The sequence below is a fragment of the Salmo trutta genome, chromosome 38, assembly GCF_901001165.1.
Source record: "Salmo trutta chromosome 38, fSalTru1.1, whole genome shotgun sequence".
Classification (NCBI taxonomy): domain Eukaryota; kingdom Metazoa; phylum Chordata; class Actinopteri; order Salmoniformes; family Salmonidae; genus Salmo; species Salmo trutta.
Genome location: NC_042994.1, coordinates 21,097,405 through 21,124,408, shown reverse-complemented (window position 1 = coordinate 21,124,408; position 27,004 = coordinate 21,097,405). Strand labels below are relative to the sequence as shown.

General features: G+C 43.8%; 1 protein-coding gene across 9 annotated transcripts in view; it reads right to left on the bottom strand.

Moving 5' to 3' along the window:
* The window catches only part of sipa1l2 (signal-induced proliferation-associated 1 like 2), a 117,420-nt gene that overhangs the window by 66,092 nt on the left and 24,324 nt on the right, over positions 1 to 27,004 (bottom strand). For all 9 annotated transcript variants that reach the window (XM_029739257.1, XM_029739256.1, XM_029739259.1 and 6 more), the window contains exons 2-5: positions 10,521 to 12,251; positions 7,704 to 7,831; positions 5,318 to 5,506; positions 1,771 to 1,945 (exon numbers count right to left, since the gene is read on the bottom strand). In XM_029739257.1, the coding sequence (XP_029595117.1) occupies positions 1,771 to 1,945; positions 5,318 to 5,506; positions 7,704 to 7,831; positions 10,521 to 11,988 (1,960 nt within the window). In that variant the 5' untranslated portion in view covers positions 11,989 to 12,251. The remainder of the gene's footprint in view (positions 1 to 1,770; positions 1,946 to 5,317; positions 5,507 to 7,703; positions 7,832 to 10,520; positions 12,252 to 27,004) is intronic.

Below are 27,004 nucleotides of genomic sequence, written 5' to 3'. Positions count from 1 at the left end.
CAGTTTTGACTGGGCTGAGCGGGAACTGCAGAAGCAGAGGTAGGGGGGCCAGCAGGCCAGAGGTGGATGAACGCAGTGCCCTTGTTTGGGTGTAGGGCCTGATCAGAGCCTGAAGGTACGGAGGTGCTGTTCCCCTCACAGCTCCTTAGGCAAGCACCATGGTCTTGTGCGTTCCTGTTACACCAGGAACGCACAATTCCTCCATCAGTGCTCAGACTGTCCGCAATAGGCTGAGAGAGGCTGGACTGAGGGCTTGTAGGCCTGTTGTAAGGCAGGTCCTCACCAGACATTACTGGCAACAATGTCGCCTATGGGCACAAACCCACTGTCGCTGGACCAGACAGGACTGGCAAAAAGTGCTCTTCACTGACGAGTCACGGTTTTGTCTCACCAGGGGTGATGGTCGGAGTCGCGTTTATCGTCGAAGGAATGAGCGTTACACCGAGGCCTGTACTCTGGAGCGGGATCGATTTGGAGGTGGAGGGTCCGTCATGGTCTGGGGCGGTGTCACAGCCTCATCGGACTGAGCTAGTTGTCATTGCAGGCCATCTCAACGCTGTGCGTTACAGGGAAGACATCCTCCTCCCTCATGTGGTACCCTTCCTGCAGGTTCATCATGACATGACCATCCAGCATGACAATGCCACCAGCCATAATGCTCGTTCTGTGCGTGATTTCCTGCAAGATAAGAATGTCAGTGTTCTGCCATGGCCAGGGAAGAGCCCGGATCTCAATCCCATTGAGCATGTCTGGGACCTGTTGGATCGGAGGGTGAGAGCTAGGGTCATTCCCCACCAGAAATGTCTGGGAACTTGCAGGTGCCTTGGTGGAAGAGTGGGGTAACATCTCACAGCAAGAACTGGGAAATCTGGTGCAGTCCACAAGGAGGAGATGCACTGCAGTACTTAATGCAGCTGGTGGCCACACCAGATACTTGTTACTTTTGATTTTGACCCCCCCTTTGTTCAGGGACACATTCCATTTCTGTTCATCACATGTCTGTGGAACTTGTTCAGTTTATGTCTCAGTTGTTGAATCTTATGTTCATACAAATATTTACACATGTTAAGTTTGCTGAAAATAAACGCAGTTGACAGTGAGAGGACGTTTCTTTTTTTTGCTGAGTTTATATACACATATGGGAATCAGTACCAATCAGTCCTGGTGTTGCCAGCATCAAGCAGAAGGCAACAACAGCTCTGAAGTTGGCCAAACTCATACAGTACCTCCATAGACTTTAGTCATATCTCCATATACAGTGGCTTGGTTTTCACATTCAATGATAAACTTGTTTCAAATACTCCACACTTTCAAAGCGAAGGAGAAACAAAGGGTTTGGGTGTGGCAGAACAGTTCTCTTTGGAAACAGTATTGATTGATAGGATTACCTTCCATATTTATTCCTTCGCTGCATTAGCAAAACTCTCCAAGATATTATTTCGTTTGCACTGTTTAAAAAAAATTCTGGCCATGTAACTCCTTTTCCAGTGTACAGAGAGACATGGACTTTTTTTGTAGATCTTCTGCAATCTACCACATTTTTTTAATACAGAGAAAAGGACTAACTTCCAAGTTTTCTCCTATCCAAATATATGTCATTCAAAACTGCATTATTCTTCTTTTCAGTTGGTCTGTACAAGATGATGTACAGTATGTGTCCAGCTGGGCCCTGATCCTCTAACTTACTGCACATTTATCAACCATATGATAAATCAAATGCGAATAAAACATATAAACAAATGATGTGTGTGTTGAGCCGTGAACACTTACTTTTGTTGTCCAGCTGGGCCCGGTACTTGGTGAAGCCCTTCAGCCTGACCCTCTGGCCCAGCAGCTCCATGAACTCCTCCAGGGCAGGGCTGGCATTCTCATTGTTGTACATCTCCTCTTCGGTGCTCTGGCCCGCCTGGCAGTACATGATGCCCACCTTGTGCTGGAAGCTCAACTGGAACCACAAAGAACAATAGGGGTGGGGTTATGACATGCCAATGTCTGCCCAATATCTTTTTATTCCATGCTAATGGGTGGAAGAACCTTGTAATATAAGGGTGGGTTAAACAGACACCTAATGTCTGTTTATTATACAATAATATTTATATTTTTTATCTCAATTCAAATCTCATAAGGTAACTGGCATAACGCTTGTGAAACATTTCTCAAAATGTTTGGGCTCATGACCAAATTATAGCAGGTGCTATTTTTCATAAGACGCGTTATTTCAGCGCAACACTGAGATGGGACATACAGTTTCCAACAACGCATTCCTCTTTATCTACACTTGATTGAAATGCTCTGTAGTGTCAGAGACGATTGCCGGCGCCGGTGTACGGTGTCAAATTAGACTGAAACGCCCATGTAAGAACTCAGGGAGGAAGGGCTTTTTCAAGAGTTTTACCAGCCCAGTGGATTTTATCTCCTGCTATCAACGCCTATTACCTGACACCCGGTGCTGAGATTGTTCATTTTGATAGCTAGTGCGGAGCGGACACACACAAAAAAGAGGAAGTAATTACAGTGCGAGTGGCCCTCAGACCACACCTAACTGTTGGTCCTGAATCATTTAATAATCTTAGAAATACTATAGGATGAAAAGTTTTTTTTGTGTGTGGGGGAGGTTTGGGGTGTGCGATGCGTGTGTGCAAGACCAGGATCAGTAGACCCTTGTGAAACAAAAGACAGTGGGGGTGCCCATGCTCACAGCTAGGCAACATGACGAGACGAGCGGTCAAAAGAAAAATGTATTAAAATCTTGAAAAGCCTCAATTTGCTTGGCTGGCCTCTTCTCATCTCTCGTAACACAGGAAATAAAGGGGCTCGTCTCCTGGTGCCACTGCGGCAGTTGTCGTGGCAACACTGCAAAAAAATTCTGTAGGAGGCGAGGCCATATTGTTTTGGATAAGGGGAACGGAAGCTGTGCCGCCTTAGTAAATGATTCACACTTGAGGGAGATGGGGGAAGTACTGCTGGTAAAGCGACGTTAGATTGCCATTGATTGTTGTCTTCACTACGTATCTCCACGGTTGCTTAACGAGTAGCTAAAACAATAAGAGCATTCCAGTCCTACTTACAGTAGATATAACCGGTGAAAGCTTATTACGATATTATGAATATCACATCCATGAAATGTAATGTAATTAAACTTAATTGAATTAAGGAACATGTAATTCAACTTAAATCGAATTGAGGAATAAGAGATGTGACCGCTAGATATTCACAGAGGTCAAGATTCCCCCTCCTCGTCTCTCGCCAGCCTTGCTCTCCAATAGATTTACAAACCACCCGCCACTTTCCCCAAATGAAAGAGGCTTGTATGAAACTTGATCTCATCAATAGTCTTATTGCACACTGATGCCATTTCTCCCCCTGCTGTTACATGCTTTAGGAATCGATCTGTCTCGATGCACGTCTCTGGTTACCCAGATATCCAGTTACACGGCAATACCGCTTATTGTTTTCCCCCTGTCCAGAATTGAGTGAAGCAATCAAAATCTGCAGTGTAATCCCTTGTTGTAGGCGGAAACACTTACTTATGACAACAGTGATGTTGATTGTATTAGGATGTGTCATATTGCGCACTCATTTGCAAAACATTTGCAATACCTTAGTCATTTACACTACCGTTCAAAAGTTTGGGGTCACTTAGAAATGTCCTTGTTTTCCATGAAAACATACATGAAATGAGTTGCAAAATGAATAGGAAATATAGTCAAGACGTTGACAAGGTTATAAATAATGATTTTTTTATTTAAATAATAATTGTGTCCTTCAAACTTTGCTTTCGCCAAAGAATCCTCAATTTTCAGCAATTACAGCATTGCAGACCTAAGACATTCTAGTTGTCAATTTGTTGAGGTAATCTGAAAAGATTTCACCCCATGCTTCCTGAAGCACCTCCCACAAGTTGGATTGGCTTGATTGGTGCTTCTTACGTACCATACGGTCAAGTTGCTCCCACAACAGCTCAATAGGGTTGAGATCTAGTGACTGTGCTGGCCACTCCATTATAGACAGAATACCAGCTGACTGCTTCTTCCCTAAATATTTATTGCATAGTTTGGAGCTGTGCGTTGGGTCATTGTCCTGTTGTAGGAGGAAATTGGCTCCAATTAAGCTCCGATCACAGGGTATGGCATGGCGTTGAAAAATGGATTGATAGCCTTCCTTCTTCAAGATCTCTTTTACCCTGTACAAATCTCCCACTTTACCACCACCAAAGCACCCCCAGACAATCACATTGCCCCCACCATGCTTGACAGATGGCGTCAAGCACTCCTCCAGCATCTTTTCATTTTTTCTGTGTCTCACGAATGTTGTTCTTTGTGATCCGAACACCAAACTTAGATTCGTCTGTCCATAACACTTTTTTTCAATCTTCCTCTGTCCAGTGTGTGTGTTCTTTTGCCCACCTTAATCTTTTATTTGAATTGGCCAGTCTGAGATATGGCTTTTTCTTCGGAACTCTGCCTAGGATGCCAGCATCCCAAAGTCACCTCTTCACTGTTGACGTTGAGACTGGTGTTTTGCGGGTACTATTTAAAGAAGCTGCCAGTTGAGGAATTGCGAGGGGTCAGTTTCTCAAACTAGACACTAATGTTCTTGCCCAGTTGTGCACCGGGGCCTGGAACTCTTTCTATTCTGGTTAGAGCCAGTTTGCGCTGTTCTGTGAAGGGAGTAGTACACAGCGTTGGATGAGATCTTCAGTTTCTTGGCAATTTCTCACATGGAATAGCCTTAATTTCTCAGAACAAGAATAGACTGACGAGTTTCGGAATAAAGTTATACGTTTCTGGCCATTTTGAGCCTGTAATCGAACCCACAAATGCTGATGCTCCAGATACTCAACTAGTCTAAAGAAGGACAGTTCTATTGCTTCTTTAAATCAGCACAACAGTTTTCAGCTGTGCTAACATAATTGCAAAAGGGTTTTCTAATGATCAACTAGCCTTTTAAAATGATAAACGTGGATTAGCTAATACAACGTGCCATTGGAACACAGGAGTGATCGTTGCTGATAATGGGCCTCTGTACGCTTACGTAGAAATTCCATAAAATAATGAGCAGTTTCCAGCTACAATAGTCATAGTCAACACCGTATTTCTGATCAATTTGATGTTATTTTAAATGGGAAAAAAATGTGATTTTCTTTCAAAAACAAGGAAACTTCTAAGTGACCCAAACTTTTGATTGGTAGTACACACACACTTTGAAAATATGGAGTAGATTTATTACCTTTTTAGATAATTTAAGCCAGCAAAATGAAGACTGTGCAAGAGGTGTTGAGACTTTCACTAGTGACTGTATGTCTATGGTCACTCACCCCCTGTTGGTCCAGCTTGAGGAGCTGCTCAGGGACCTTGGGCGAGCTGGTGGCCAGCCTGAGACACTGGATGTTTAGCTCTGGGACCACATACTCCAGCACCTCCTTCAGCGGTAGGCCCCTGGCCATGCCATGCTTAGCGGTAGAGGGCACGGCGTCTTCCAGGATGGCCCCTCGGAGAGTGGTGAGCTGGGGAGGACAGAGAGAGAGGCTGGAGGTTAGCTGGGTGTGTAGCCCTGACGGGTGAGATGAATTTTGAGAAACAATTTATAAACTCATGAAAAAAGTTGCAAATTATAAGTAAGTATAAATTATAAATAACTGTTTCATTATTTGCAAAGTTGAAACCCCTAGAGTCTATTGTTGCACCGGTGCATCAAAATCCTTCAGTTTAAGCTAGTGCTGCGTCTCAATCCACCGTATCACCTATGTCACCCTTCCACATCTGCGTGGAAAGTGGCAGATCTACAGTTCTGTTTGTCAAACCAGGAGACATCCCGAAAATCGGTCTTCTCCGTCTCTAGCATCCAAACAGTTTGTCACGGGACTCGTTTGAAGTCGGTAAAGCTAATGTACTAACGTTTGTCTGTAGTGTTCCGAACCGTTTGGGCTACATACCACTGTAGAAAGGGGAGACTCTAACGAACGTGATGGTGTTCTCAATTTTGCTCTATGACCCTCACAAGTGTCACAGGATTTGTCTTAATGTAACCATTACAAATTAATGGAAGTACGGAGGTCATTCTGTGCAAAAAAATATTTCCTGAGTGTTCTTATATCTCCTAGATAAAAGACAGACACTTCAAAACCTTATGATCCATTTTTTATTGTATTTTTGGCCATTTATGAATGTGTAATTCAATGCGTTTCCATGGGTTACAATAGTAAAGGTTGATCCACGGTATGACCTTAAAACAATTCCATACGGCAGCTTAGAAGCCCCTGACTTAAGAATTGAGCACTTATAGGCATTACAATCATTACAATTCATAAGGATTTAGTTACACTTCATGAATAACTTTCAATGTTGTAAGCATTTAATAAAGGCTCATTCGTGAAAGTTGTTATTAAGGGTTCAAATTTTGTGCGGATGTCAGAATCTTTTCTGCACCCATGTTTCAAGAGCAACATGATCCTAAATAATGTTTGTAACACATTAAGTGAGTGGGAGTCATTTAAGTGTTTGACTATCTTTAGTAATGTAGCTATGATGTTATTAAAGAAGTATTGCGTTTTTTTGGGGGGGGGAAATGCTTACAAATTATGAATAATATAAAAAAGTAAACTACATCAGGAAGAAAACGTAAAAGGCAAATTACTGTATATAAGAAACGTGAGTGATATTTGGAGTAGTAAACTAGGATACTTGTGATGAAAAGAGAGTGCCTCCCCAAAGAGCTTCAATTTCCCGCTGTATGCAGTTAACCCAGTGGACTGGGAGAGAGACTAAGTTTAAGAGACGTTTAAGTTAGGGAATTAGCTTTTAGTAAAACTAAATAGATTAGCATTAGCGTGTCATAAGAAGTGCAACCACAAACTCCCCACTTACAGTGTCTCATGGGAGAACTAACATATCGTGGGACCAAACTTTCCCTTTAAGAGTTTAACTTCCATTAACTTGTCAGATTAAAAGTTGTTTAATGTCCCATTGGTTTGATCATACAAAAAGTCTGCTCATCTAGTTCACTGTGTATCGTCTCAGAACAGATGTACCTTTTGATTACGTTGCGATTATCTAGAGTTGTCACGTCCTGACCCTGGTATGAGGTCATTTTTCCCTAGTAGATTGGTCAGGGCGTGACAGGGGGGTGTTTTGTCTATGTGTTTTGTTTTTCTATTTTCTGTTTTCTATGGGTTGTCTAGAGTTTCATTCTATGTTGTCATTTTCTATGTTGTGGCCAGTTATAGTTTCAAATCAGAGGCAGCTGTCTATTGTTGTCTCTGATTGGAAGCCATACTTAGGCAGCCTGTTTTTCATGGGGTTTTATGGGTGGTTGTTTCCGTTTAGTCTAGTGTACCCGATGGGACTGTTGGTCGTTTTGTTATTTTTGTTGTTTAAGTGTATTCATTTAAGTCAAAGAATGAGCACTATACACGCTGCGCCTTGGTCTCCATTCAACGACCCCTATGACAAGAGTTGAACTTGGGGGTTCTGTGGAACTACTTGGTTTAGTTTGAATTCAATTTAGAGGTATTTTCTATTTCACACCATTTGTTGTGATATAATTAATTGATTATTCAGTATGTATGAAGGTATGACGATATTCTACGACTTCAGAATTCAGCATAGTCAGCAATGTGAGAGTCCACAGTAAGAACCTGTGTACATCGTACATTTTAGCACACCCTCAGCCTTAAGTGACATCTACCCTTTTCAATTATTTACCTCGCTAGTCCGGAAGGTGACCCGGTAGTTGTACTGTGCTCCCTCCTTTCCCTCATCCAGCTTTTCCCGGCGGATACTGACCGCCACGGGGCCCAAGTTCTCATCCGTGCCAAAGTAGTTCTGGTGATCTGAGGGTAAACGGTGAACGACGGTACAACACAAAACGTTAGCTGTGGTTTGGATTATGATAACATAAGAAATTATTTATTTTCAATTCACATAAAATAAAAATGTGGCTTTGGCACTCTGGCTTACAGGTCAAATGTAAAAAATAAATAAAAAAAAAGATTTGCAACAAACACAGTTCAACTTAACATGATTTGCCTTTTGATTAGATGTTCCTTTGCATTCCTTAAACGCCATGAATAGGGCCAACACATCATAGATTTCTAACACTAGCAAAGCCAGAAAAGTAGATCAAATTCACCAAATAGATGGACCCACTGACATTGCTAACCCACCGACATTGCTAAAGAGATAAGTCTTCACCTAGTGTATCAATACATCAATGAGTAGACAGATACAATTCATGTAGTAATGCTCCCTTTACTGATTAATTGACACGTAGGCATATGACCTTGTAGGGTTGGAAAAGACAGGCAAACTACAGACTCATTTCAATAAAACCTGCACGGACTGAAACCCGCACTGCCCGAAATCTGCACTGTAGGAAAAACAGTCTTTGTAGTTCCATTAACTTCAGTACGGGTTTCATTAAATTCATCCCTAAGATGAAGTGCATAACAATAAACAAAGTAGAAAGTGTTGAAAAGGTAAATAAAGGAGAGGACCAGGGGTGTCAAATTAATTTTACCCCGGGGGCCACACTCGGATTTCAACGAGGTCCGGCAGGCCGCACCGGAAATGTGTTCTATTTCCTCTGTGTCAGAATTGACTCCCTGACTGTCTAGCTTTAACTTATGTGATTATTAGCAAGCTGGACAAAGTCAAGAAACTGCATAAATGTAGGCCCATTAACATTTCTACACAGTTGCGAAAAAGTATGTGGACGCATCTTCAAATTAGTGGATTCGACCATTTCAGCCAGACCCATTGCTGACACGAGTAAAAATCAAGCACACAGCCATGCAATCTCCATAGACAAGCTTTGGCAGTAGAATGAAGAGCTCAGTGATTTTCAACGTGGCACCGTCATAGGATGCCACCTTTACAACAAGTCAGTTCATCAAATTTCTGTCCTGCTAGAGCTGCCCCGGTCAACTGTAAGTGCTGTTATTGTGAAGTGGAAACATCTAGGAGCATCAACGGCTCAGCCGCGAAGTGGTAGGCCACACAAGCTCACAATGAATTGGAACATCGACGGTGAGCCAGACCTAAATCACCCAACATCAGTGCCCAACCTCACTAATGCTCGTGGTTGAATGGAAGTCCCTGCAGCAATGTTCCAACATCTAGTGGAAAGCCTTCCCAAAAGAGTGTTACAGCAGCATTGTAAGATGTTTGACGAGCAGGTGTCCACATACTTTTGGTCATGTAGTGTATATAGAGTTTGTTTTCCCACAACAACAAAAATCCCAAAAGAGCTTCAATGGTCTGGTCTATATTATTTATAAATTACACAGTGCATTCAAAAAGTATTCAGACCTTGACATGTTCCACATTTTGTTACGTTACAGCCTTAATCTAAAATTGATTAAATAAAAAATGTCCCTCAATCTGGGGTGGCAGGTAGCCTAGTGGTTAGAGCATTGGAATAGTAACCGAAAGGTTGCAAGACTCTTCCTAGAGCTGGCCGCCCGGCCAAACTGAGCAATCGGGGGAGAAGGGCCTTGGTCAGGGAGGTGACCAAGAACCCGATGCTCACTCTGACAGAGCTCCTCTGTGAAGGTGGGAGAACCTTCCAGAAGGACAACAATCTCTGCAGCACACCACCAATCAGGCATTGTTATCAAAGATCCCGCCATGTCGAACAAACAATTTATCCGTCTGCCTTTCTAAATAATAACGAAACTTCCTGTTTCCATCATAGCTGTCGTGATTTTTATACGGTTTGACTTTACTCGCATGAAAACTGTGGATGGAAACATGGTTGAGGAGTATGACTACACCAAGATGTTGATACAGACAAGTACGGATCACAGATCATAAGGTCTTACAGGAGGCATGTAAAGGTCTAAAAAGGGCCTGAAATGGCCACTCTCATCATGATTTTTTCATGATTGTGATACAAATGTAAAATGCATGTCAAACATTCTTCCTCCCAACGAAGTTTGTGAGAATTGCCAGAACAATCTGAGACACCAAAAATATTTTCCACCTACGCTGAAGTTGAATCGCCCATCTTCAAGTTTAGCAGCATCTTGGGTTTGATGTGGATATTGATATGGCTAATATAAATGTATTTTCAACCTATGGATACTGACAAAATGTAAAGGGAAAAACTAATGCGCTGCATTGCGGCGGTGACTCAACGGTGACTATCGTCAGCTCAGGCAATGTCAATCACTGACATATAAGCGACATTTAAGTGCCTTTAAGTGTCCAGAAGTTATGGTCAACAAACAAGCTACAATTATGCCATCCAAAAAGCAGAGTGGAAAATTGCAGATTTTACGTCTACTCCAGTAAATGCTTTCCTCATTCAATGAGCAGGTCATAGATTTTCAGCAACGCTCACATTTAGCTACACACGGCCAGATTGTATGGCGTGTCTGCAAACGTTGTGCATTTGAAAACACTGCAAAGCACATCGTAAATGAACTTCAAAAACCCCATCTGGCGCATTCTTTAAGTTGCTAGAGTACATTATAGTAAGAAAACAATTTAGTATTAGGAGGTAATCAATGCCTCTCTTACCTTTATTGTAAAAGTACTTGTGGTAGTAGTAGGCCCCCTGGTCAATGTGTTCAATTATATAGCGCTTGTACATGTCCCTGTGGAAAGCCTGGCTCTCCCTTGGCACCTCGAGCACCGACACCCCTGCGTTGGTGCACCGGGTGCTGAGCGATGATTCCACAGAGTAGCCTTGTCCTCCACCCCCATAATTAGCAGCATAGTCTCCGCTCCCATAGCTGGCGCTGCTGGCTTTGCTCAGGGCCACCTTCCTCTCGCCCTCGCCACCAGTCTCGTTACGGAAGTACGGGCAGCTGAGCACCAGGGTATTACTCTTCCCATCCCCTTCATCTGCGTCCATGCTGGCCTTGTGGCCCAGGTCCTCGCAGCTGCCTACGGGTGACTCACAGATGGGCATGGGCATGGCACTGTCTCCCAGTCCAGGAGCCGGCGCCTGGCACTGAGAGGCGGCCGATGCCCCAGTGGTAGTGTTCTTCCTGCGACCCAGGTCGGCGCGGTTGGCCACTGCCTCGCTGATGTTGAAGAGGACGCTCTGCACGTCGTAGTGGGCGAAGCACTTCTGGAAGCTCAGGGGCCTTCCGAAGCGCCCTCCGTCCTCCTGGTCCAGGTACTCGCCCTCGCTCTTCACATTACGCAGCCTCCGGAAGATGGAGGTGTCGGCCTTCTCCGCCTTCATGCGTTGGATGAAGGACTTCTCCCGCTCACGGCTGTAGAGCAGGGAGCTGTCCACGTAGTCGTAGCCCGGGATGCAGACAATGTCACCTCGCGCGATCTGGGCGGCCGTCTGTAGGCTGGGTGACAGGGTGGTGTTGAGACGCAGCAGCTCCGGGAAACTCTGTGGAGGAGGCACGCTGGGTTGGTCCGAGCGGTCCTCCATGTGGTAACCCCTCAGGGTTCCCACAAAGCCTTTGCTGGCGCCGGACAGACTCTGCTTGTCGAGAGAGGACGTGCTGCCATACTCACGGCGCAAGGTGGCCCCAGTGTTGGGGTTGATGGTGGTGTGATCCAAGTCCTCGGCGCCGATGTCACTAATGGTGACCTCGCTGTTGCTCCTCTTGATCCCAGGGAAGCCCTTCGTGGGGGAGTGGCTCAGGAGGTCACACAGCGGATACTTGGTCTCTGGGAACTCGGCACTGAGCAACTCCTGGTTCTTTTGGAGGATGACCTCTGTGCTAAGATTTGACGGTCCCTTCTGGAAGGTCGGCACCAGGCTGTCATAGCAGGGTGGAGGTTGTGACTCCCAGCCGTCCTTTCGCTGGGGCCAGTCCGACACCCTCGCCCGGACACCCATCTTGGGCATGGCTGGCGTTCCTTGCACGTTGGCATTTGGAGGTCCCATGGGCCCCTTTAACGCTTGGAGTTTCTTGTTGAACGGGTTATCCGACTGCATCAAATGATTGGAGTCCTTTGGTTCGCCAGCTACTCCAGCAAGATTCGCTACTTCCTCAGTCCAGAGGCTAGGCGCATTCATATCCTGTGTACAGGTACCTTACAGTCCCAAATTTCATGACTGGTTTCCAATACAAGCCATTTGCTCTGGAAACTGCAATCAGGTAGTACTAGGCAAAAACCCAAATCTGGGGTTTCACTTCGCCAGGTCCATAATCCATAGAAAATGTTTAGCTTGACAGATCTGCTTGGGTCTCTGAAGGACAGTGCAGCATAGGTGAAGATCCTTTCCTGGTCCACATCAAGCCAATGACCGACACATGGTGATCCTTTGTGGATTCAGATCTTAAAAAGTGAGAAACATAACATGGTTAATTTCATTCAATTATAACATCAAAATGAAAACAGATCTAAAATTGCATTTCAACAATTTGTACAATGGCCTAAACACAATGAACATCAATTGTCATAGCTATTTCAGTTTAATCAATTGGACCGAGGGCCTACAAACAATGTCCATGTACCAATATTGGAACAAAAGACACATGTATTGCTTTGATGGGGGTTTTGGAAGCTTTTAACACACTGGGAATGGTGTGGCTGAAAGATTAAAGGCCTTTTCAAGTTCAAAGGCTCATTTGCAATCATTTAGAATTAATTATTTCATGTCTCTAGGTGCTGCAAGCTACATGGCTGTAAATGGCCCACAACCTTGTTGAATTAGAAAGATGTATTGCAGTTATCTGATCTGTATTAATGTAACATGCCACACAGCCTATGCAAAAACAAAGAATGCCTCCTAGGTCTTACAGAAGAGTAACAATGTCATATGATATGAATCATCCTTTCACTCTCAAAGTCAACTGTTTATCACACTGCCTCTGGACTGTGGAGTCATTAAAACGTTGAAGTTGTGGAGGGCAGGATGTCGGATCACAGCATAAAACTGCCAACATTAACCAGTATTTGGTTAGTCATCTTGGAATGTGATTAACCATGTGAACATGTGACCAACATTTCAACCTTCCTGATAAGTACTGTATGCATTTCAAAGTGATACTAATTAGAAATGACAACATTACTGTGGAATTGCCCTTGTTAAAAATTGGAAAAAGAGTGGAGGGGGTATATTAAGGTAGTTACATTATTCAGAGGATTTATTTCAAAACAGGCTACAATGTTAGTGAACAAGGAGAAATATATATCCGTACCAGATTTGAATATCCATAATTCACCATCTCCTATAGTAAACATCAACAGATTTAACCCCAGGGGGTATATTAATACCATGTTGGAAAATACCAGTCTAAATATGTCCCAAATGGCACCCTATTCCCTACATAGTCCCGGGTCAAAAGCAGTGCACGATCTTTAGATAGGCCCCAAAACGTTAACCAGACGGAATAGTCCCCCTACCCGTTGAGGATAAACACAGGCCTTATCCTTTCATCTGTGTCTCTTGCCTCATTGTATTGAATGTTTCTAATTGGATGCTCATTTGAACTTTAAAGGTTACCTTAGTGTAAAAAAACGTAAATAAATAAAGAGTATGATAACTAGAATAAAGTAACATCTTGTTGTTTTTTTAAATTTGTTATAGGATACTTTTGAAAGTGCCACATCCATTCAAACTCCATGGACCTTTACTGACTAGTTTATAAAATCAACACTCTCAGCAAGAGCCAGACAGATTAATGCGCATTAATCAGTGTAGAAACACCTCTAACAGACGGCTGTTTAAAACGAGCATTAAGCATTCATAACATCAAGGTGTAAAAGTTATTTGCAATCACTAGAGGCAGCCGAGCTATGATTGGACACGGAACACTGAGGGGGCCCAAGACGGAACAACCGATGCCATCTACCCCCAATGATACCCTACTCCATTATTAAAAACATCTTAATAAAATGAGGAGATAAAATGAGAAAAGAGCCCTCATTAAATGCATGGCCTTAATGTCCGACTGCTTGAGAGCAAACAGATCATGAAAGCGTGAGATGAAAACAGCTTGTGACATACTTTCTTCCCTTTCAGTACTCGTCAGGAATCTTCTGAAAGGTTCCTGCCTCGGCAAAAGAAGACAACTTTGGTTCTAAGGCTTGAGTCAGTTATTTGATCTACAAAGCCGAATTAAGTGGATATGGTTTAGAACTACAATTTCATACTGCTTTACATATCAGTATGTATACTTCCTATTGGCCATCAAAGGCCTGACTGATGCTGCAATAGGGTCTGACTGATGCTGGAAGTTAGGACAAGCTAAAGTATGATGGTGCACTGCGTCGCATGCTTGATTCTTCAATATGTCAATGTTTGTGTTGTAATTTTTCTCAAATTAAAAATACATTTAAAAAAAGTACATACAGCACTATATTACGCGTTATAGAGAGAGAAACCGATACAATTGCAATAAACACATAGTAATTATCAAGAGTCAAATAAATTGTATGAACATTGTGTTCAAGCATCAGTCAGTCCCTAGACGGTCTTTAAAATAAGACCATCTGAAAAGGAGAAAAAAATATATAAATACAAAAACATACAAACGTGGTCACAAATGAACGGGCGACACCGTCCATCAAATGTCAGCCTGAATGTAGGCTTCAGTCTCAGCACTGCTGGTTAATGACAGAACCGATGTGTGCTACAGTTGGTTCCACGAAACAGCGAGGCACACAGAGCTGGCCACTCACCCAAACATAACGCTAATCAAATGAGGGAACAGCGCAAATGTTAGGGTAGTGACATGGGAGCAACATTTGGCTGGGAGGCAGAGTAGTGTTGTTTTGGTTGAAATCTATTGAATGGACACTGTGTACCCCGACTGGGGTACAGTGAAGTGGATGTCAGTACTGGGTATTGGATTCTGTGATTTGGGAGAGTTTGAGATAAGGCCTAACCCGTTGCTGGCTGCAGAGGTTTGTACTTGTTATGTCTGTCTGCATGGCTCAAACCCATTTGACATACTGTTACACTGAACTATAGACTTGTGTATGATCTGGACATTGTACTTGAGCCATTTTCCTATGCGATGAAGCTATTATTTGCAGTACTACAGTTCAAATTCAGTTATTCAGTGACATTTTGGAAATGCTCATGCAGTCCCTGTATCATCACACTTCATTAACTACGGGAACGAGTGCAAGTGGCGATGTCCTTTGGGAACATTGGGTACAGATTAGGAAAGGCAGATAGACCTCCACTTTGCGGTATGATGAGGTGGGCAAAAAAAAAATACAGAAAGGAGGTCAGTGAGCAGTGGAAGCTTTGCTGCCAGTTCCCAAACCCCCACAGACAGACAGACAACCCTATCATTCCTTTGTTCTACTTTTACAATGTGAGCTTTATCTTTACCATTAAAAATGATTCAAGAAAGTAAAACATACTGTATGTATTTTTTTTGGGAGGGGGGGGGCTGGATTATAAATCGAGATTCAAATTCACACCAAGGAATTGGCCGCAATATGCCTTGAAGCCTTCAAATCAATGGGCTCACGTGTCTCCAACTGCTGACTGGGCCCCTATCCAAACCAAGAGGCAAGAAAACAAGGGCGTCGAGCCTGCTTCCAACACCGTACATGGGTGCATCCCATTTAACTGGCAACCCACCCTGGCACTCACATAACCTCACACATCAATAAGACAGAGCTAAGATAGCAGGGTCCCCATCCATCTTCCCACTGCTAGTCTGTTTTGCCTTGTTAGGTGCACTAGCCTAAGTACCCAGGCATTCTAAGCCCCTGGAAGAACTACTCCCAGTCACCGGCCCTAATGCCTTCCATGCCAGGGGAAGTTTCTTCAGGATTTATTCCAAGCGGAGGCAGGCAGGATGGGGGGGTACAGACGGGGATCAGTTCACATACACATTCCAGTGCGGTCCTCCGATATGCACTCCACCGCGACATGAATGCGTACGTTTGATTTTGACTTCCTGAAGCAGAGACAAATCAGTGTGTGTTTACTTTAAACTGACTACTCCCTCAAGAAGGCAGGTTGGTTGGGGGGTGGGAGAGGTTGGTCGTCCATCAAGAACACTGTGGGGCAGTTTAGTTGTGGGGCTGTAGCTAGTGAAGAGGGGCAGCGGTGGTAGTGGTAGGTGGGCCAAATGAAGGTATGGAGAAAGGTCATAAATAAACAAATAGAGAGGAAATGCAGAACATCAAGGAAGTGAACGTAAACACTATGATGGCTCTGCAGGAGCTAAATGAAAGACGGACCCCTGGGAAGGTTCCGGGGAGGCACATATGGGTGGGTTGTGGGGAGGATACTGCATCTGGACATTAACATTGGTTTTGTTATTGTGGCTATTTCCTCTTCTGCTGGTCTTTCTGTTTACTATATAAAACAGGTCAGAGGGGTATACTACAAAGCTGGATCAATGAGTGAGCTAACTTTCCTAAATATTTTTGAAATGGGTATGGTTTAATCGACGTAAAAAAAAAAATCAGACATAACATAGGTACAGCCTTTATTCTATGGGACATTTAAAATGTGCCTTTAGAGGCCATGCAATTCAGTTCTCATCTATAAAACAAAAGCAATTTAGATCAAGAGTCGATATTAACAAAGGAAATTGAAGGACTAACAGTACAGTTAGATAGCAATAAAAACTGTACCATAGAGGCACAGAATAAGTTAGAGGAAAAACAAAAAGAAATGGAGGAACTTATTCAAGAATGATCCAGTGTAATATATTACAAAAAGAAAGCAAACTGGATGGAATATGGGGAAACATGCACCAAAATCTTTTCAATCTTCAATATAGAAATGCTATTCACAGAGGACCATTATTATGTTTTAACCACTCCTATATAATGGTAGATTATCGGACACGCAACAAGAAGGTCTGATATCATTATTACTGAAACAGGACCCAAGTGGTATATATAAATATCCAACCCCCCCAAAAAAATTGGATGCCTCTTACACTTCAGTGTTCTGATGCAAAAATCCTAGCAAAATGCTTGGCGCATAGAATTAAAAAAATATTGTCAGACATTATTCATCCTAATCAGACAGGTTTTTTACATGGACAATACATTGGAGAAAATAGAAGACAAGTACTGGAAACAATAGAATACTATGAAATATCGGGGACATCAGATCTGGTTTTCATAGCTGATTTTGAAAAGTCTTTTGATAAAGTACAACTGGAGTTAGAGATATATATATATATATATATATATATATATACACACACTGCTCAAAAAAATAAAGGGAACACTTAAACAACACAATGCAACTCCAAGTCAATCACACTTCTGTGAAATCAAACTGTTCACTTAGGAAGCAACACTGATTGACAATAAATTTCACGCTGTTGTGCAAATGGAATAGACAACAGGTGGAAATTATAAGCAATTAGCAAGACACCCCCAATAAAGGAGTGGTTCTGCAGGTGGGGACCACAGACCACTTCTCAGTTCCTATGCCTCCTGGCTGATGTTTTGGTCACTTTTGAATGCTGGCGGTGCTTTCACTCTAGTGGTAGCATGAGACGGAGTCTACAACCCACACAAGTGGCTCAGGTAGTGCAGCTCATCCAGGATGGCACATCAATGCGAGCTGTGGCAAGAAGGTTTGCTGTGTCTGTCAGCGTAGTGTCCAGCGCATGGAGGCGCTACCAGGAGACAGGCCAGTACATCAGGAGACGTGGAGGAGGCCGTAGGAGGGCAACAACCTAGCAGCAGGACCGCTACCTCCGCCTTTGTGCAAGGAGGAGCAGGAGAAGTACTACCAGAGCCCTGCAAAATGACCTCCAGCAGGCCACAAATGTGCATGTGTCTGCTCAAACGGTCAGAAACAGACTCCATGAGGGTGGTATGAGGGCCCGACGTCCACAGGTGGGGGTTGTGCTTACAGGCCAACACCGTGCAGGACGTTTGGCATTTGCCAGAGAACACCAAGATTGGCAAATTCGCCACTGGCACCCTTTGCTCTTCACAGATGAAAGCAGGTTCACACTGAGCACATGTGACAGACGTGACAGAGTCTGGAGACGCCGTGGAGAACGTTCTGCTGCCTGCAACATCCTCCAGCATGACCGGTTTGGTGGTGGGTCAGTCATGGTGTGGGATTTCTTTGGGGGGGCCGCACAGCCCTCCATGTGCTCGCCAGAGATAGCCTGACTGCCATTAGGTACCGAGATGAGATCCTCAGACCCCTTGTGAGACCATATGCTGGTGCGGTTGGCCCTGGGTTCCTCCTAATGCAAGACAATGCTAGACCTCATGTGGCTGGAGTGTGTCAGCAGTTCCTGCAAGAGGAAGGCATTGATGCTATGGACAGGCCTGCCCGTTCCCCAGACCTGAATCCAATTGAGCACATCTGGGACATCATGTCTCGCTCCATCCACCAACGCCACGTTGCACCACAGACTGTCCAGGAGTTGGCGAATGCTTTAGTCCAGGTCTGGGAGGAGATCCCTCAGGAGACCATCCGCCACCTCATCAGGAGCATGCCCAGGCGTTGTAGGGAGGTCATACAGGCACGTGGAGGCCACACACACACACACACACACACACACACACACACACACACTACTGAGCCTCATTTTGACTTGTTTTAAGGACATTACATCAAAGTTGGATCAGCCTGTAGTGTGGGTTTCCACTTTCGTTTTGAGTGTGACTCCAAATCCAGACCTCCATGGGTTGATAAATTGGATTTCCATTGATTATTTTTGTGCGATTTTGTTGTCAGCACATTCAACTATGTAAAGAAAAAAGTATTTAATAAGATATTTATTTCATTCAGATCTAGGATGTGTTGTTTAAGTGTTCCCTTTATTTTTTTGAGCAGTATATTTACCCCAAAACATATATGGGGGATTGGGAATGATGCAGAGAATTGCATTGATGGAAGCAACAATCTTTCCGCAATATTAAGCTTAGAGTTATTAACCAGAAAATCGAGTTATATATATGGTTGTTTATCAAAGTTAGCTGGCTAACGCAGTGATCCTGCTTTGTCGTACACCCCTCAGCACCTACCCTGAGCTACTTGAGAACATCGTAGGATAGAGTAAATATGCCTTTACCCCAATAGCCAAATAAAATCACAAACTAATGGTTTTGGGTACTGGAGATATACAAAGTAGACCCCCCTCACATGGATACTTTTAGTGTAAAAAATAAACATGTGTACATGTAGTAGCTTTTTTAAAATGGCAAGCTGTTACTGAATTAGGCCTGTGTCTGGTCTGTGATGAGAAGTAAGAAGGAGATAGTTGACTGCTTCAGTACATCAAGTCTATTCAAGTATGTGATTAAGTAAAACAGTTCTAAGACAACAATCTAAAAAAATTATTATAATAATAATAATATCACTACTCCCGGTGGGCAAAACTGGGCTAAGCTGGCTGAAATGACGCAGTTACAGGTGGTATGTTTATTGGATTCTAAATGTATATGGTATAGCTATCCATGTTGGAGTATAAAGTACTGTATCATTACTTTCAATCAGCCTATGTCAGCAGTCTCTAGCAGTTTTTTGGCAAACCAAGTGGTCAATGTTAGGGGCTGCCAATAAAGCTCTCGTTGAGTTTTATTGAAAGTGGGACGACCATGCTCTGGCTCTGCTGACTGGCCCAGTTGACTTGGATCAGCTGTTCAAATAAATCAAGGCCAGAACGCACCAGAAGCCCTTTTGAACCTGTGAACTTACCCCCAGCCAACATAACCCTTCACAGCTGAGCACTAGGCAAGCAGCCACATGGAACCAAGATAAGGGCTTTTTGTATGCATAGATTAAGCACTGATGACATCTTTAAACAAGTTATGGGATTGATGGGAACTGTATGTTGGGCTGTTGTTTGATTAGCAACATGGTGCTCCAGGCTCGATCGCGTCAAGCCCACGCAAGGAGCTCCAGCTGAGATGGAACTGCTGGACTGGGACAATGTTGACTTTTGTTTGTTTCTTTTAGGGGGTCTGACATTTTGTTCAACTCCCCCATCTGGACTTCTCATGCTGGGAAACACTCCCACGTTCTTCTCCTTCTTTCCCTTAACAGCAAGCCTTGGAATTCTGGGGCAATTAAGTGTGTTAAGGCTCAGTTGTTCTAATTTCTAACTTTTAAAGTAATACCTACCATATGCCTTGCAGCATGCAACAATGTCACTCTTAGAGGCTAAGGACCAGACGGGGATGTAACCGTGTCGTTACCAAACAACTTGGAACGAGTTTCCTAAATATAGCACAAGGATGGGATGGTCAAGAAACAAAACCTTTCAACTGCAGACTGTTGCTGTGTCTATCTATAAAAAGGCTCAATCATGCTCCATGCATTTCCCGTTTATTTTTTAAACTTCAGCATACTAAACACTGAACCCAAACTCAGTCCTGGATGACCACTATGTAAGCACTAGACTCTTCAAGAAATGTCTGAAATGTATGCAAATCTTTGGAAAAGAAACTACAAAATCACCTGAAAAGGCAGCATCAATCCATTGAGAGCATAATTTTATAAGATGAGTTGAAGACAAGAACCAGGTTGAGAGGGGAAAAAGCCATGTTTGTGAAGGTGACATGGTATGGAATGAGACTGAGTAAATGGACAACAGGTGAGCATGAAGATACAGATTAAAGGCTCACAGGTTAGTCAGGCAATGTTTGGAAAGGACAGGTGCTCGAGATAAGACTGTTTACTGTGTCACTGCATCTTACCACTCGTCTTAAAGACAAAAGCGAGGAAAACAGTAGTAGGACCTCATCACCAAACAGTACAGCTGCAACACCAATATGATGTTAGCAGCATACACAGGCCTGTGGACAAATGTCTCTGCGTGGTGGCAACCGTTTGCTGAGTAACAAGAAACACAAAAGAAATGGGTCAGCCCTCGGTTGATGACATCAGTTGTTTTTTATTTATTTTATTTCACCTTTATTTAACCAGGTAGGCCAGTTGAGAACCAGTTGTCATTTACAACTGCGATCTGGCCAAGATAAAGCAAAGCAGTGCGACAAAAACAACAACAACACAGAGTTACACATGGGATTAACAAACGTACAGTCAACAGCACAATAGAAAAATGTATGTACAGTGTGTGCAAATGTAGTAAGATTAGGGAGGTAAGGCAACAAATAGGCCATAGTGGCAAAATAATTACAATTTAGCATTAACACTGGAGTGATAGATGTGCAAGTAGAGATACTGGGGTGCAAAAGAGCAACAACAACAAAAATAACAATATGGGGATGAGGTAGTTGGGTGGGCTATTTACAGATGGCCTGTGTACAGGTGCAGTGATCAGTAAGCTGCTCTGACAGCTGATGCTTACAGTTAGTGAGGGAGATTTAAGTCTCCAGCTTCAGTCATTTTTGCAATTCGTTCCAGTCATTGGCAGCAGAGAACTGGAAGGAAAGGCGGCCAAAGAGGTGGTTTTGGGGATGACCAGTGAAATATACCTGCTGGAGCGCGTGCTACGGGTGGGTGTTGCTATGGTGACTAGTGAGCTGAGATAAGGCGGGGCTTTACCTAGCAAAGACTTATAGATGACTTGGAGCCAGTGCGTTTGGAAACGTATATGTAGCGAGGGCCAGCCTACGAGCACATACAGGTCGCAGTGGTGGGTAGTATATGGGGCTTTGGTGATAGAACAGATGGCACTGTGATAGACTGCATCCAATTTGCGAAGTAGAGTGTTGGAGGCTATTTTGTAAATGACATTGCCGAAGGATCGGTAGGATTGGCAGTTTTACGAGGGTTGCCACTCATAACACGACTGGTTTTAGGCTCTTGCAACTTGTTGCTGTTGCAGACACTTTGAATCTGGGCACATAGGAGGGTGTGAACAAAACATAGAAGAATAAGCCATGTGCACGCAGCCTTGGTGTTCTCTTTCATTTCTATATTCATTTTATCAAATCAAATGTTGTCATATGCGCCGAATACAACAGTTGTAGACCTTGAAATGCTTACTTACAAGCCCTTAACCAACGTGGCAGTTGAGAAAAAAAAAACTACAAAAAATAAGAAATAAAAGTAACAAATTATTAAAGAGTAGCAGTAAAATAACAATACTGAGGCTATATACAGGGAGAACCATGTGCAGGGCACCGGTTAAACAAGGTAATATATACATGTGGGTAGAATTATTAGTGACTATGCGTAGATAATAACAGAGTAGCAGCAGCGTGGGGGTGCAAGTAGTCTGGGTAGCCATTTGATTAGATGTTCAATAGTTTTAAGGCTTGAAGCTTAAGGGGTAGAAGCTGTTAGAAGCTTCTTGGACCTAGACTTTGCGATGCGGTACCGCTTGCCGTGCGGTAGCAGAGAGAGAACAGTCTATGACTAGGGTGGCTGGAGTCTTTGATAATGTTTAGGGCCTTCCTCTGACACCGCCTGGTATAGAGATCCTGGATGGCAGGAGGCTTGGCCCCAGTGATGTACTGGGCCGTACGCACTACCCTCTGTAGTGTCTTGCGGTTGGAGGCTGAGCAGTTGCCATACCAGGCGGTGATGCAACCAGTCAGGATGCTCTCGAAGGTGCAGCTGTAGAACCTTTTGAGGATCTGAGGACTCATGCCAAATCTTTTCAGTCTCCTGAGAGGGAATAGGTTTTGTTGTGCCCTCTTCACGACTGTCTTGGTGTGCTTGGACCATGTTAGTTTGTTGGTGATGTGGACACCAAGGAACTTGAAGCTCTCAACCTGCTCCACTATAGCCCCGATGAGAATGGGGGCGTACTCGGTCCTCCTTTTCCTGGAGTCCACAATCATCTCCTTAGTCTTGATCATGTTGTCACTGACCTCCTCCCTATAGGCTGTCTCGTTGTTGGTGATCAGGCCTACCACTGTTGTGTCATCGGCAAACTTAATGATGGTGTAAAAGTCGTGCCTGGCCGTGAGTGAACAGGGAGTACAGGAGGGGACTGAGCACACACCACTGAGGGGCCCCCGTGTTGAGGATCAGCATGGCGGATATGTTGTTACCTACCCTTACCACCTGGAGGCAGCCCAGGATCCAAGATCAGGATCCAGTTGCAGAGGGAGGTGTTTAGTCCCAGGGTCCTTAGCTTACATAGGTGTTCCTTTTATCCAGGTGTTAAAGGGTAGTGTGGAGTGCAATAGAGATTCCATCATCTGTGGATCTGTTGAGGTGGTATGCAAATTGGAGTGGGTCTAGGGTTTCTGGGTTAATGGTGTTGATGTGAGCCATCGACCAGCCTTTCAAAGCACTTCATGGATACAGATGTGAGTTCTACGGGTTGGTAGTCATTTAGGCAGGTTACCTTAGTGTTCTTGGGCTCATGGACTATGGTGGTCTGCTTAAAACATGTTGGTATTACAGACTCGGATAGGTTGAAAACACTTGCCAGTTTGTCAGCGCATGCTCGGAGTACACGTTCTGTCAATCCGTCTGGCCCTGCGGCCTTGTGAATTTTGACTTGTTTAAATGTCATACTCACATTGGCTGCGGAAAGCATGATCACACAGTCATCTAGAACAGCTGGTCCTCTCATGTATGTTTCAGTGTTAATTGCCTCGAAGTGAGCATAGAAGTAATTTAGCTCATCTGGTAGGCTCGGGTCACTCGGCAGCTCTCGGTTGGGCTTCCCTTTGTAGTCTAATAGTTTGCAAGCCCTGCCACATTTGACGAGAGATGGAGCCGGTGTAGAACGATTTGATCTTAGTCCAGTATTGATGCTTTGCCTGTTTGATGGTTCGTCGGAGGGCATAGCAGGATTTCTTATAAGCGTCCAGATTAGAGTCCCGCTCCTTGAAAGCGGCAGCTCTACCCTTTAGCTCAGTGCGGATGTTGAACGTAATCCGTGGCTTCTGGTTGGGGAATGTACGTACAGTCACTGTGGGGACGACATCATCGATGCACTTGTGGATGAAGCCAGTGACTGATGTGGTGTACTTCTCAATGCCATTGGAAGAATCCCGGAACATATTCCAGTCTGTGATAGCAAAACAGTCCTGCATCTGCATTCTTTATTGACCGAGTCACTGCTGCTTCCTGCTTTAATTTTTTTGCATGTAAACAGGAATCAGGAGGATAGAATTATGATCAGATTTGCCAAATGGAGGGCGAGCTTTGTACACGTCTCTGTGTGTTGAGTAAAGGTGGTCTAGAGTTTTTTTCCCTCTGGTTGCACATTTAACATGCTGATAGAAATGAGGTAAAACAGATTTAAGTTCCCCTGCATTAAAGTCCCCGGCCACTAGGAGTGCCGCTTCTGGGTGAGCATTTTCCTGTTTTCTTTTGGCGTTATACAGCTCATTGAGTGCGGTCTTAGTGTCAGCATCAGTCCGTGGTGGTATGTAAAACAGCTAAGAAAATTATAGATGAAAACTCTTAGTAGATAGTGTAGTTTACAGCTTATCATGAGATACTCCGCGAGACTTCCTTAGATATCGTACACCAGCTGTTGTTTACAAATATACATAGACCGTCACCCCTTGTCTTACCAGAGGCTGCTGTTCTATCCTGCCGATGCAGTGTGTAACCCACCAGCTGTGTGTTAATCATGTTGGTGTTCAGTCACGATTCAGTGAAACATAAGATATTCCAGTTAATGTCCTGTTGGTAGGATATACAGTGGGGGAAAAAAGTATTTGATCCCCTGCTGATTTTGTACGTTTGCCCACTGACAAAAAAAGGATCAGTCTATAATTTTAATGGTAGGTTTATTTGAACAGTGAGAGACAGAATAACAACAAAAATATCCAGAAAAACACATGTCAGAAATGTTATAAATTAATTTGCATTTTAATGAGGGAAATAAGTATTTGACCCCCTCTCAATCAGAAAGATTTCTGGCTCCCAGGTGTCTTTTATACAGGTAACGAGTTGAGATTAGGAGCACACTCTTAAAAGGGAGTGCTCCTATCCGCAGCTTGTTACCTGTAAAAAAGACCTGTCCACAGAAGCAATCAATCAATCAGATTACAAACTCTCCACCATGGCCAAGACCAAAGAGCTCTCCAAGGATGTCAGGGACAAGATTGTAGACCTACACAAGGCTGGAATGGGCTACAAGACCATCACCAAGCAGCTTGGTGAGAAGGTGACATTTGGTGCGATTATTCACAAATGGAAGAAACACAAACGAACTGTCAATATCCCTCAGCCTGGGGCTCCATGCAAGATCTCACCTCGTGGAGTTGCAATGATCATGAGAACGGTGAGGAATCAGCCCAGAACTACACGGGAGGATCTTGTCAATGATCGCAAGGTAGCTGGGACCATAGTCACCAAGAAAAAAATTGGTAACACACTACGCTGTGAAGGACTGAAATCCTGCAGCGCCCGCAAGGTCCCCCTGCTCAAGAATACATATACATGCCCGTCTGAAGTTTGCCAATGAACATCTGAATGATTCAGAGGACAACTGGTTAAAGTGTTGTGGTCAGATGAGACCAAAATGGAGCTCTTTGACATCAACTCAACTCGCCGTATTTGGAGGAGGAATGCTGCCTATGACCCCAAGAACACCATCTCCACCGTCAAACATGGAGGTGGAAACATTATGCTTTGGGGGTGTTTTTCTGCTAAGGGGACAGGACAACTTCACCGCATCGAAGGGACGATGGACGGGGCCATGTACCGTCAAATCTTGGGTGAGAACCTCCTTCCCTCAGCCAGGGCATTGAAAATTGGTCGTGGATGGGTATTCCAGCATGACAATGACCCAAAACACACGGCCAAGGCAACAAAGGAGTGGCTCAAGAAGAAGCACATTAAGGTCATGGAGTGGCCTAGCCAGTCTCCAGACCTTAATCCCATAGAAAATCTGTGGAGGGAGCTTAAGGTTCGAGTTGCCAAACGTCAGCCTTGAAACCTTAATGACTTGGAGAAGATCTGCAAAGGAGGAGTGGGACAAAATCCCTGCTGAGATGTGTGCAAACCTGGTGGCCAACTACAAGAAACGTCTGACCTCTGATTGCCAACAGGGGTTTTGCCACCAAGTACTAAGTCATGTTTTGCAGAGGGGTCAAATACTTATTTCCCTCATTAAAATGCAAATAATTTTATAACATTTTTGACATGCATTTTTCTGGATTTTTTTGTTGTTATTCTGTCTCTCACTGTTCAAATAAACCTACTATTAAAATTATAGACTGATCATTTCTTTGTAAGTGGGCAAATGTACAAAATCAGCAGGGGATCAAATACTTTTTTCTCCCACTGTATGTGTTTTTAGTTCGTCCAATTTATTATCCAGCAATTGTACTTTGGCCAGGATGGCAAAGGCAGATTAGCCAATCGTCAGTGGATCCACACAAGGCACCCCGATTTCTTTCCGCAATACCTCTTCCGTCTTTTTCTCCTGCGACTTACGGGGATGAAGGTCTGTTCAAGTGTCTGGAGTAAATCCCTCTCGTCCGACTCATTAAAGAAAAATAATTTGTCCAGTTCAAGGTGAGTAATCACTGTTATGATTTCCAGAAGCTCTTTTCTGTCATAAGAGACAGTAGCAGCAACATTATGTACAAAATAAGTTACAAAAAATTCTAAAAAATGAACAAAATAGCACAGTTGGTTAAGAGCCCATGAAATGGCAGCCATCCTCTCCGGCGCCATACTAAAAGGGCAGTGCTATATCCAATGACAATGGTAGCAGAGACAAAGTAGGAGAGTGAAACGAGAAGACGGAAAGGCTGTTTTTCGCAAGCCTATTTTCCCGCCAGGATTTCCCCATAGAGCTTGAGGAAAGCCGTCTGTTGCATTGTCTGTTGACAAAATTAACCCCATTGGGTGGGAGCGAGGAGGAATCATTCATGCTGGAATGCTAATGAAAAAGAAAAATGAGGGAAAGAGAGGCGGCAACTGAAGTCTCCTATGAATATGAAAAAGGAGAAGGAAAAAAACAGAGCAGCAGGTAGCTTTGATTGCATTTCAGTCGCTCTGCTTCGCTTGAATGAAGCCAAGTCAGTCATCCCATATCGGGCTATAGCTAGGCCTAGTTGTCGAACAATAACACCTTTAAGGAGAAGTACATCCATCCACCCCCAAATCTCGACCATCTGGTGACAGAGGGAGCACTGAACAGAGAGCAAGTGAGATTCCCCTCACACCCTACTGTGAGAGGGATGGGATGTGTAGCTAACTATCCCCGGGTGTCCTCCCTGAACAAATGCCCACACTC